This window comes from Hylaeus anthracinus, unplaced genomic scaffold (genome assembly GCF_026225885.1).
Source record: "Hylaeus anthracinus isolate JK02 unplaced genomic scaffold, UHH_iyHylAnth1.0_haploid 14989, whole genome shotgun sequence".
NCBI lineage: Eukaryota > Metazoa > Arthropoda > Insecta > Hymenoptera > Colletidae > Hylaeus > Hylaeus anthracinus.
In genome coordinates this window covers 3666-15406 of record NW_026534585.1, presented here as the reverse complement: position 1 = coordinate 15406, position 11741 = coordinate 3666, and the positions used below count along the sequence as shown (strand labels likewise).

The following is an 11741-nucleotide window of genomic DNA, read 5'->3' as shown; positions in this document are numbered from 1 at the left end:
TCGTTGTAGATTTGAATTTTTTTTCTCTGGAATTGTTCATCTTATCGACCACCTTTTTTTTATTTTTATTAGGAGTGGTTGTTCTTTCTAAATATATTTTTATTTGGAGCAGATCTGATTTTTGCGATATTAGCAATTATAAAAATAAATGTTTATTTTGCAAATACCACCTCGAGGACACGTTTTTAAAAATCCGAGAAATTTGTCATTGGACTCCTTGAAGTTTTCGTAGTCGCAAATCGTATCGGGGCGAAATACTCCTTCCTGTTACCTTCTTCATGAGTCAAATGACACACTGATATTGGCGTTTGTTATATAGTTTGTTTGCTCAAAGTATTCATTCATCTAATGCGAGAAACCGACGCCAATAATGTTCGCATTCGTAAACCTTGCGTCAGGGTTGACACTGACCTAAGTGATCGCGAAATTGGGGTCCAAAACATGTAAACGAAACTTTTTATCGGACTGATCGAGGCGTCTTATCAGGTTAAATCAACCGCTCGAGGGAAACGAGGAGAAGTTCCTAACGAATAGCGCAAGGCAAACGATGGTGGAACCGGCAGATTGTATTCTAAACGTGGATAAAAATTCGAGACCAAAAATGATCGACGATTTCTTCGAAGACATTCAATTCATGGAACAAAAGTACGCCCTTCTTCCCTTTTGTACGATGGCTGCTCAACGAGTAATAACGATTTTATTATAAAATTGCTATTGCTCGTCATTCTTTTACACATCGCCGATGGACAAGTATAAACACGATTTTTTTATCGGAAGATCCAAATCTTAAGGGGTAACAACACTCTAGAGGCTGAAGAAAAGCATAACTTTGATCATTAATTTTAAGGGTATCGCGAAAGGAATAGGATTTCTTTTTACAGGGTTTATTTAACACATATTGAAGTATAAACAAAAATTGTTGGATTATAATTTTAGTACAAACTGGCGGCGACGAAGCGTGTCCCCAAACTTCACGTTTTCTCGTTGTGTATAACATTTGGAACAAAAAACCAACACATTTCAAAATGTATATACTGTGGGCTATAGAAGTACGTAGCGGTTTTTTTTATTTAATGTAAAAAATGGGTTAGTGCACTATTTCTACAATATTTGATTTAAAAAAATAGCCCTACGTACTTCTATAGCCAATAGTATATACATATATTATGAAATTTGTTATTTGTTTGTTCCAGATCTCATACACAACGAGAAAACCGTCTTTCCGTGAAGGCGTTTTAAAGAAACTCAATTTTGAAGATTCGCTTTGTTGCCGCCATTTTGCACTAAAATTATGATACAATGATTTTTGTCTATACTTATACAATACGTATTAAATAAACCCTGTAAAAAGGAATCCTATTCGCGATACTCTCAAAATTAATTATCAAAGCGAGGCTATTTCAGCCTCTAGAGTGGTGTTACCCCTTAAGTTAACTTCTTATGCATTGCTTTTTTCGGCGATACTGTGTGATAGTGATATATAGAGTACTGCTGCCATATTTTTTCTCTGTTTCCCAGAAACGACAAAACGTCCAACGATGTCGAACCGTTATATGATGAATTGAAGACACTCTACGATTGGAGAGACGACGAAACGAAAAGGAAACCCAGAATCAAGGGAGACCAGAGAATGTATTACGAAGCTGGCGACGAAACCGGTGATCATCCATCGAATATGATTGCAGATTCGTCTAAAGATCAAATACAATCTCCGGAAACTAGAAATTCTCCTCGAACGTCCGGTAAACGTGCACTAGTTTTTCGAATTCTTTCGATCATGGTATTCCATGTACCGATTCTGTTCAACTTGAAATACAGGGTGTCCCAGAATTAGTGTAAGAACCGGAAACGAAGGGTAGCCCGATTCGTTCGACGGGTAGCAGACGTTCTTTGAAGTTTCCTTATTAATATAGCACGAGAAAGCAAACCAAAATATGGCATATATACAGAGATTTAGAGAAAAATAGAAGATGTCTCAGAATTAGTGTAAGAACCGGAAATGGGGGTAGTTCAGATGATTCCGAACCACAATTTCCTTTGCAAAAATGTCGAACGATCCTTCGTTTCTGAATTATTAACGAATATATCTACATATTCGGAAAACTCTCTTCTATCTTTTAAGACTAAATAAAACTTTCAAATTTATAGTTCTCCTTAAAGTTTATAGTTTTCAAGTAGCACTACATTTCTCCCAAAATCGACCAATTTCACAAAACCTCGTGTTTTTCGAAAACTGAAAGTGATGGAGCATTTTCGCTTTAATTCAGATTTGTATTTAGAACGAAGAACGGTATAAGAATCACCCAATGAATATCGCAAAACCTAAAAAAGTTTAAACTTGTTGGACAGTATTTCGAAGGATTAATTTCTTCAATAGTTTCGAAGATGAAACTTCTTTTGCTATGGGAGTTCAATAAAAATCAATAAAAATCTGGCAACTTCGAGTCTTCATTATTAAAATAATTTCGAAATCGACAAAATGATAACATAAATCTACTATAATTTCACACGAACCGCGACATCACCTCATAGCAAAGCCTAATGTTAAAGCTTGTATAAGTATCGATTCCTTTTTCAAAAATTGTAACTTACACATTTAGCGTTGACGGACCTTGTTATTTTACTTACTTGTATTATATTGTATCCTTATGGTATTACTAACATATTATATATTATGGTATTCAATTGTATTATTCTTATAAAGCAAAATAAACCCAGAAGGGTTTAAATGCTTAGAATAAATAAAAAAAAAAAAACCGCGACATATTTCAATTTGGACAAAATCTCTAATGTGTATCAACAAAGTAATCGAATCGATGTGGAATCAAGCTTACACGCTTCCAGATTCCAGTCCCAACCTGATGCCTCTGTTGTTCGTGCACGACGGACCAGTGAGTTCAGAAATAGCCGAAAAAACGTCGTCGATCGTTTCGTTCGAGCAGCTGAGGAAGCCCAGCGCGGAGAACGTTTCCCAAAGTAATTATGTCGCCCTAAAAAGCACGGACGATATGTTTAAAGGCGGTTCCGAGCAAACTAACATCACGCAGCAGAAATTACGAGGACCTAGCACTATCGGAACGACCGGTGAATGGCGAGCGCAAAAGGTGAAAAAGTAAACCGAACCGTTTCCAATAAATTATTGCCCCGACTTACTTTACTTTCGCTCTATAAAGCTTGAATCGCAGGTGAGCGGGGCGAGAGACGACGCGACCGCGAAGAAAGACGCCGCGAGCTGGTCATTAACGGGCCGGAGGCAATATATCGACACAGATTCGCGTTCTCCTTACGAAAATCGTAAATATCTGGAACCGCGGTCGGCCTGGGAACGCGTCCAGAATGCAGATCGGGAAAAACAGACGGTCATTAGTTCGAGGGATTTTCACGAGTCCTTTGTGGAGCCCTTGGACTGGACCGATGATCTCGACGAGGACGTAAGAGTGCGGCTCGGTAGGGGTTTGAAGACTGTCGAAGACGTGCAGTTTAATACAGAAGCGAACGCGAGTCTCCGCGTTGAACCTACTTTAGCCAAGAATAAAGACGAAGAATCATCCGTGAGCTCGGAACAAAATTTAGTCGATACGTCCACTGAAATTACTCGAACACGAGATTTCACGTCGAAATTAGGATCAGAAACTTCGAAGCTCGCGAAGTTGGAGATTGCGAATTCACCCTCGGATCTGCAAAATCCACCGTGGAGAAGCAACGCCAGAGTCAAGAGAGCGATTGACTCGTCCTACGAAACATTCTACGACGAGACGAACCGCCAGCTCGATTCGGAAAAGATGGACTACGATCGGTACTCGAAGAACACGGGGACGATGGATAATCGTGTTCAGCTCTCGAATTCGTACGGAAACGCGAACGGTGGTTATCCCAACCTCCTCGATTCGAACTCTGAAGAAGAAGAGTACGATTCCCCGGCGGACGACGAGAGTCGCGATTTGAAGAAAGCGAGCAGAAGCGTGAAATCGAAGAGAAGGGATAAACACAAGAAAAGGAACAAGCACCATGGTGAAACGTCGAGGAAACAGAAACGAAAGAACCACGTGGACAAATCGAAATATTCCGAGAACGGCAGGAAACGAAGACGCCACAAGAAACATTCTAGCGACTCGAAAACGAAGCACACCGATCGAAAGAAACACAAGAAGCGCACGTCCAAAGCCTCGAATCATCACGCCAACGTTAAGAAGAGTAAAGCTTCTCGAGACGAGGACAAAGTTCACGGCGATCGTCGCCGAGTAGCCATGGACGAGAGTGAAGCACGTCGTGGAGAAGTCGAGAGCGAAAATGTGAGTAAACGTGAACTGTTAATTGTTCGAATTGAGGATGGAAAACGGTGGTGAGTAATGCGTAATTTAATTAAAGAAAAGGATCAACGGTAATCTTTTAGACAATGATCAGAGATGGCGACAACCAGAGAAAAAAGATCTCGTTGCTCTTAGCGGCTGATGACGTGGAAGACGAATCACAGATGGATGCGGCTCTTCACGGCGAACTGGCGGGAAAGATCGTGGATCAAATTTTTGAACAGGTGCTTTTACGTAGTTGTTAAAAACCATGGTTGTTGCGTTTCAGTGTGTTGGAATATACGACCGACAAAAGTTAATCGACATCTGATATGCTGGACGCGTGATAGGATGTGTTTATATAGACATTTTTTTGAACAAATGAACACGTGTGTTAAAAAATGGTTCCTTTGTCGTACGACTAATTTTTGCCGGATCCCTGTGACTACATTTTTCATCCAGTTAGTTCTTCGAAAGATTTCGTGCGGTACGGACGTAGCTTCCTTGATATACATAGATTGAATATAATAAAGTCTAGTTTGCTAAATAATAAAAGAGAAACATTTATTTAATTAGCCATTTCCAATACGGTGAAAATATTTAGGTTCGAAAGAACGAGGATCTGAAGGCGTCGCTGGGTCCGGGACTTCATCAAAATCATAAAATCGATGACGTAGTAAAGGCTGATAAAAGCTATCAACAGTCTGTCGACGACGACGAGGTAACTTCATAAATTCTAAGTACAGTAAAGACCGGATAAATCCAAGAAAATCGGTAATTTACTTTACAATTAAATTAGTCGGCGGCAAATTCGATCGGCAGACTCGAATTTTGATGAGTCGAGCGTTCAAACAGTGCTGTTAACTGTTTCAGATCAAGCACACGGAAGACTTGATGAAGAGAGTCATGATACTCCTGAATCGACTGATTTACGACGAAGTTCAGAGAAAAACTTGCGTCTCTCTTTCACCGGATCTGACAGAATTCTTGGACTGGATACTGGATGTAAATTCGCAGGACAGTTCGCTAGAACAGGTACTCAACATTTAATGCACACGATTGAAGTTCTTCTAATCTAGAATCCTAGAAAAAGCACTTCCTTTTGAATTTCTTTTTTTAGAGGTTTTAAGTTTTGCACATATATTTATACTTATTTCAAAGAAACGTATATTTTTGTTCATAAAGAAATAATTTTGTTCATAGATAAGTTGCAATGTCCATCAGGTTGAGACTTATAGGTACATAAATTCATTATGATAGAAATCAGGTCGAAAACGTACAAAGTTGGTAATTTAACGTAATCAATTATCGAATAAATATGTTTATTTAAACTATAGTTATAAACGATCAATTGTTACAGAATTAGCTACCACACAACAATCAAACGATACTATGAGATTGAAGCTTTTTAAAGAAAATTGTCATCGTTTTATCATAATTTTTTATTATAATAATAAACATAATTCCAAACATACGTCAAACACTTAAAGGTTTATGAAAATTCAAGCAATACAAAAGTCGATCCTTTTAAAAGTCTTTTAAGATAATAGGAACTCTTAAATAACGATTCTTTGCAAATGTTCCGCACTAAATATTTCATTTTAGATGCCATTGCGGCCATTGGTACACGGCGGGCACTCCTCGGATCACTTTCCACGGGACAAGTTCCTGTTCCAAGCCTTACCAGATATGGGAATGCAAGACGAGATCGCAGAATTGTACAAAAAGCTTCAATTAATAGAAAACCTGATAAAGGAGTACAACACGTTGTCGGAGAAGGACAAGACGAAAGTTCAAACTGTACACGATTACATGGCAAGTTATCGATATTCCGTATAATTAATTTATGTCTAAATAAAGATTGAAAAAAACGCATAAAATGCAAACTGTCAGTCAGTTCGTTAAAAATTTAATCTCATGTCGCTTTTATTTGTTAAAAGTGAATCTCATGTTGTTTTTATTTGACGAAATTGAATCTCATGTTGTCTTTATTTGTCATCCACATAATACCAATATTTACGCATTTATGACAAGTATAAGTACACAAAAATATACAAATACCAATATATGAAAATATAAAAGTAACAAATAAAATACACGTTACAGCTTTTAAAAGACAAAATATACTTCAATTTAAGTTCCTTTTCTTCATCTGCATACATCTACATTAATAAAATGAATTTGCATAAACATCCGCAGTCTAATCATCTATTATTCGAATTCTGTCTATCTGTGTTACCACGTTCTCTTGTTAATCGTTTCAGGCTAAACAATTAGATCAGCTGCTAGAGTACATCGAGGCAAAGAAAGATGGCGAAAAGAAAGCGAAATCATCGATTATGATCGGAGCAGCTGTGGTAAAACCTGGACAAAATTTTCAGTACCGTACGGCAATTAGAAACACGAGTAGTTGGACCTACTCGACAGAACCAAATATTGGTTATGGTTTTTCGCCTGTAATGAGCATGCCGAATATGTTGAAACTTGGCAACGCGAGTCTGCTCGAAGACGGGGAATATTTTCGTGACGGTAATAGAGATTAAGTTCATACGAATGTTATAGGAAAAAATTCTTAAATTTAATTAAAAAGAGAAGAAAAACAGTAGATGCGATCATAATATAAAAGTAACTGTACGATAAACAATTGTACAATTGAACAATTTGTAAAGTTTAGTTCACGTTTTACTATATACACCCTACGTTTGGCTTTATCATAAAATCTTATCTATTTTTCAACATAATATACTCTTTGCTTCCTTAATCCTTCTTTGAACAAAAAAATTTTCCACGGATCGCTTTTACGAATTTTTGTTTTACCGTAAAGTTTAGTTCACGTGTATGTAAATTAAACAATCATCCTCGTAACAGTTACACTTTGAACAATTGCATGACTCGATATAGATTTTTTAATGTATACACACTTTCTATACCTTTTAGATGGCATGGACTTTCACGGTAAAAGGCGCAGAGTAGTCCGCAGTGCCGACGAACACCCAAAGCAACGTAAGAAGCACAAAAACCGCAAAAAGCGTAAGAGGAAACATCGCAAGCGTCACAAAGGTGCGAGCGCTATTGATCAGTCAGAACGCAAAGACAGCGTGCACAAGGCTACTCCGTCGCGACAGAAACGTGGATATCTGGACAAAGATTTCTGGGAGTCTTTCCACTCGGGGTACGAGCAACCGCTAATTTTTACTTCCATGGATATGACCAACGTGAAACCAAGTGATAATGGCGGCAAGTTTCGTATAGAACAGGAGATCTCGCGGAAGAAGGGCGCAGATAAGTATGTACTTATTTGAAAATATACTGTAATGTACTGCATTCTGCAGTATTGTTCTGTGTTGCAATGTGTAGTATATCGTTGTACCATGATGCATTATGCTATTTCTCTGTATATTTTTGTGTATTATGTAGATTGAGGCTCTATTTAGGTAGCTAATTCTGTAATATACTGTATTTTGCAGTATTATAATGTATTACGATATGTAGTACTACCTTGTACCTTGATGCATTATGCTATTATTCGATGTATCGTGTTCTATGATGCTTGAATATTCTGTATTATGCAGTTTGAATATATATTTTGCTAGCTTCTATATGAAACGACTTGGAAATAAGATTAAAGAATTGTGGAACACGATGTAGTTACTCGCAAAAGTAAATGAAAAATTCTTTGTTGACGTACATCTGCAAATTGTACGAGTGTAGTGCATCGTGTCTAAAAGGTTAAATATTAAATTACTAACAAATCGAAAAGTAACAGAATTCTATGTACGTATTGTTATTGTCACGTTTTCATACAAGTACAGCCCTCGATATCAGAGAAACGGATTCGTCAAAGGAGTACAAGAAAACTACTCCAAGAAAAAGAGGAACGACATAGATAGAAATAATATGGATATCGACCTTTTGAAACTAAGTAATTCTCTGTGGAAAAGGGAGACTCCAAAGACGTCGAATATTTCGAAAATCTCTACGAGTCAAAGTAATCTATTATTTGTATTTCAAACTCCGATTTAATTTTGTTTGACAAAACTTTCGCTATAGAATATATAATTTTGCACTTGTATATACAGAGTGGTCATCGTATCATTATACACAACATTATTAAGTCAAAATCATACAGTGTCATTTAAAAAAGTCAACCTTTGTTTTAATATTATTAACATTGATACTTGCGGCTAATCGAATACTAATTAACTTTTTCGAATACTAATTACTAATTACCGACAGCGTAATCTGCATTACCGGCCGAGCACTCTACATTACCGACCACGTAATCTGCATTACCGGCTAAGCACTCTACATTACCGACAGAGAAATCTGCATTACCGGCCGAGCGCGCAACATTACCGACATAGCAATCTGCATTATCGGCTAAGCACTCTACATTACCGACAGATCAATCTGCAATATCGGTTAAGCACACAACATTACCGACAGAGCAATCTGCATTATTGGCCAAGCACTCTACATTACCGACAACGTAATCTGCATTATCGGCCGAGCACTCTACATTACCGACAGAGCAATCTGCATTACCGACCGAGCGCGCAACATTACCGACAGATCAATCTGCATTATCGGTTAAGCACTCTACATTACCGACAGCGCAATCTGCATTATCAGCCGAGCACTGTACATTACCGACAGAGCAATCTGCATTATCGACCGAGCACTCTACATTACCGACAGAGCAATCTGCATTATCAGTTAAGCACTCTACATTACCGACAGAGAAATCTGCATTATCGGCCGAGCACCCTACATTACCGACAGCGCAATCTGCATTGTCGATAGAGCACCCTACATTGCCGACAGAGCAATCTGCATTATCGACCGAGCACTCTACATTACCGACAGCGTAGTATGCATTATCGGCCGATTACGCAACATTACCGGCAGAGCAATCTGTATTGTCGGCCAATTACTCTGCATTACCGACAGAGTAATCTGCATTATCGGCCGACCACTCTGCATTACCGACCGTGCACCTTACGTTACCGACAGAGCAATCTGCATTTATCGGCTGAGCACTCTACATTACCGACAGAGCAATCTGCCCTATCGGCCGATCACGCAACATTACCGACAACGTAATCTGCATTATCGGCCGATCACTCTACATTACCGACAGAGCAATCTGCATTACCGGCCGAGCGCGCAACATTACCGACAGAGCAATCTGCATTATCAGCCGAGCACTGTACATTACCGACAGAGCAATCTGCATTATCGACCGAGCACTCTACATTACCGACAGAGCAATCTGCATTATTGGCTAAGCACTCTACATTACCGACAGATCAGTCTGCATTATCGGTCGAGCACGCAACATTACCGACAGAGCAATTTGCATTATCGGCTAAGCACTCTACATTACCGACAGATCAATCTGCATTATCGGTCGAGCACTCTACATTACCGACAGCACAATCTGCATTATCGGCCTAGCACCCTGCATTACCAACTGATCAATCTGCATTATCAGCCAAACTCCCTACATTACCGACAGAGCAATCTGCCCTATCGGCCGATAACTCTGCATTACCGAACGTGCACCCCACATTACCGACAGAGCAATCTGCATTTATCGGCCGGCAATCTATTATTTGTATTTTAAACTCCTATTTAATTTTGTTTGACAACACCTTCGCTATAGAATATATAATTTTGCACTTGTATATACAGGGTGGTCATCGTATCATTATACACAACATTATTAAGTCAAAATCATACAGTGTCATTTAAAAAAGTCAACCTTTGTTTTAATATTACTAACGTTGATACTTGCGGCTAATCGAATACTAATTAACTTTTGTTCCAAACGTTTCTTCGTCAAATTATAAAAAATGTCAGAAAAAGGCGAATAACGCGTTATTCACATTTTTATTCATAAATTTATTCATATTCATATTTATAAATATGAATACTCTCATCTCAGCTGTTTCATTTGTAAGTAACATAACAATTTAAATAAATGTCCCAGTTGGTCTCTTTAAACAGTCTTCTCCAATAGCAATAGCTAATAACAAGGTTTTGAAATATTGTTATTTTAGATCCACTCGCGGTAGAAGAGGAGCCAATAACAGGGAGAAACGAAGTGGAGGACGAGGTAATATTGCTCAATAAACGGCAAGCATGGAAAAGAGAAAACGAAGAGCAATTGGAAGAAGTTGCCTTCGGCGAGGACATGAGAAAAGGGTTGAAGGACAAAGAATTGTTCGAGAAACTGACCGAGATAGATAAGGAGAAGAGCTTATCGGGGTCGGATGCTGAGAATAAACGAAAAGATGGGAACGCGGAGACGAATGTTTCGCCTATTAGTTCGAACACGCGGCGAGACAATGATCTCGGGATAAAATACGAGGATTGCGTTTCATGCAACCGAAACAGTAATGATAGTTTATCGGAGGAGGACAAGCTGAGGATTCTTGAAGAAAGGATAAACGTTTATTCGGATCGATGAAATTCTCCGCGCGATAGCAAGGATCGAAAGAAGAAAAAATAATCCTCTATACCTGTGGATTTAATTTCACCCATTTATACATTCACGACTCGATTAAGAATTATTATGAACCATAAATGACTAAATTTGCGAGAATCGGTAGATTAGGGTACATCGCACGCAAATCAAGTTCTCGATGAGCTTCATCGAAAAGTTTCACGGTAAACCACAGCAAGGATAGTCTCAAGGAATGCCGAACATCTTCAGAGGTAATCAAACTTTCAACCGATCGGAAGAGAGAAAACAGATCAACTAGTACGAGCACAAAGACGGAGTCGAGAGAAAGCGATGATCGATCTTTCTTTGGATGAATTTTTCTCGTAATTAATAAATTTAATTGTTTACACCCTCTCAAATACAGAAACGCGGACAGTATCAAGCTAATAAGCAATTGTACAATTATATGAGATGAAATTTATAATAAATTTTATTAACGGTATTGTTCGACTCTTACCACATTGTAACATCATTCCGTGTGAAATATATCATTTGTATATAATATATATTAATAATTAATACATTAATTGATTTAATTTCATACCAGATTCTTTGTAACGCAGGATTCAGTTATTCGCGAATACTCGGTATCTATTCGGGCTCCGCATAAACAAATTACCGACCGAGATGCAACAATGAACCATTTATAGGCGGGTTAATTATATTTCTGATACAATAGTGCAAGACCGCGCAATATCGCAGTAAACCAGCAGGCACTCGTCGTTGCTTGACAGCGGTCGTCTAAATAATTTCATCAGATACATTGATCGCCGATGAGCTTTATCGTAATTGACACATCCGTTCTATCTGGCCGACAGGCGGGCCTGCGAAACCTCGTAAATCGTCCTGTCGTTGCGATGAACTCGACGGCCTCTCGTATGTTTGCACGCGCGTACAACGCCGGCGCTAATCTATGTACGAAAACTGTCCAAAGCCCTACGATT

At 38.5% G+C, this 11741-nt stretch overlaps 2 protein-coding genes across 2 annotated transcripts; both read left to right on the top strand.

Moving 5' to 3' along the window:
• The first annotated feature begins 2493 nt into the window (after positions 1-2493).
• Positions 2494-7731, top strand: LOC128892711 (uncharacterized). Its single transcript, XM_054153258.1, has 9 exons — positions 2494-3104; positions 3186-4292; positions 4394-4534; positions 4894-5010; positions 5163-5324; positions 5895-6104; positions 6554-6818; positions 7227-7575; positions 7707-7731. Exons 1-9 carry the CDS (start codon positions 2790-2792, stop codon positions 7729-7731), a joined length of 2691 nt encoding a protein of 896 aa, XP_054009233.1. The 5' UTR covers positions 2494-2789.
• Positions 7732-8159: 428 nt separating this feature from the next.
• On the top strand, positions 8160-11175 carry LOC128892712 (uncharacterized). Its single transcript, XM_054153259.1, has 2 exons — positions 8160-8277; positions 10352-11175. The coding sequence occupies exons 1-2, from the start codon at positions 8187-8189 to the stop codon at positions 10759-10761; spliced, it is 501 nt and encodes a 166-aa protein (XP_054009234.1). The 5' UTR covers positions 8160-8186; the 3' UTR covers positions 10762-11175.
• Positions 11176-11741: the final 566 nt, after the last annotated feature.

Excerpts from the sequence above, each read along its gene's own strand:
- LOC128892712 (XM_054153259.1), top strand. The coding sequence starts at position 8,187 with ATGGATATCGACCTTTTGAAACTAAGTAATTCTCTGTGGAAAAGGGAG. Across the intron at positions 8,278-10,351 it reads GAAAATCTCTACGAGTCAAA|ATCCACTCGCGGTAGAAGAG; the intron begins GTAATCTATTAT and ends TTGTTATTTTAG.
- LOC128892711 (XM_054153258.1), top strand. The coding sequence starts at position 2,790 with ATGTGTATCAACAAAGTAATCGAATCGATGTGGAATCAAGCTTACACG. Across the intron at positions 5,011-5,162 it reads AGTCTGTCGACGACGACGAG|ATCAAGCACACGGAAGACTT; the intron begins GTAACTTCATAA and ends TAACTGTTTCAG. Across the intron at positions 6,819-7,226 it reads CGGGGAATATTTTCGTGACG|ATGGCATGGACTTTCACGGT; the intron begins GTAATAGAGATT and ends TATACCTTTTAG.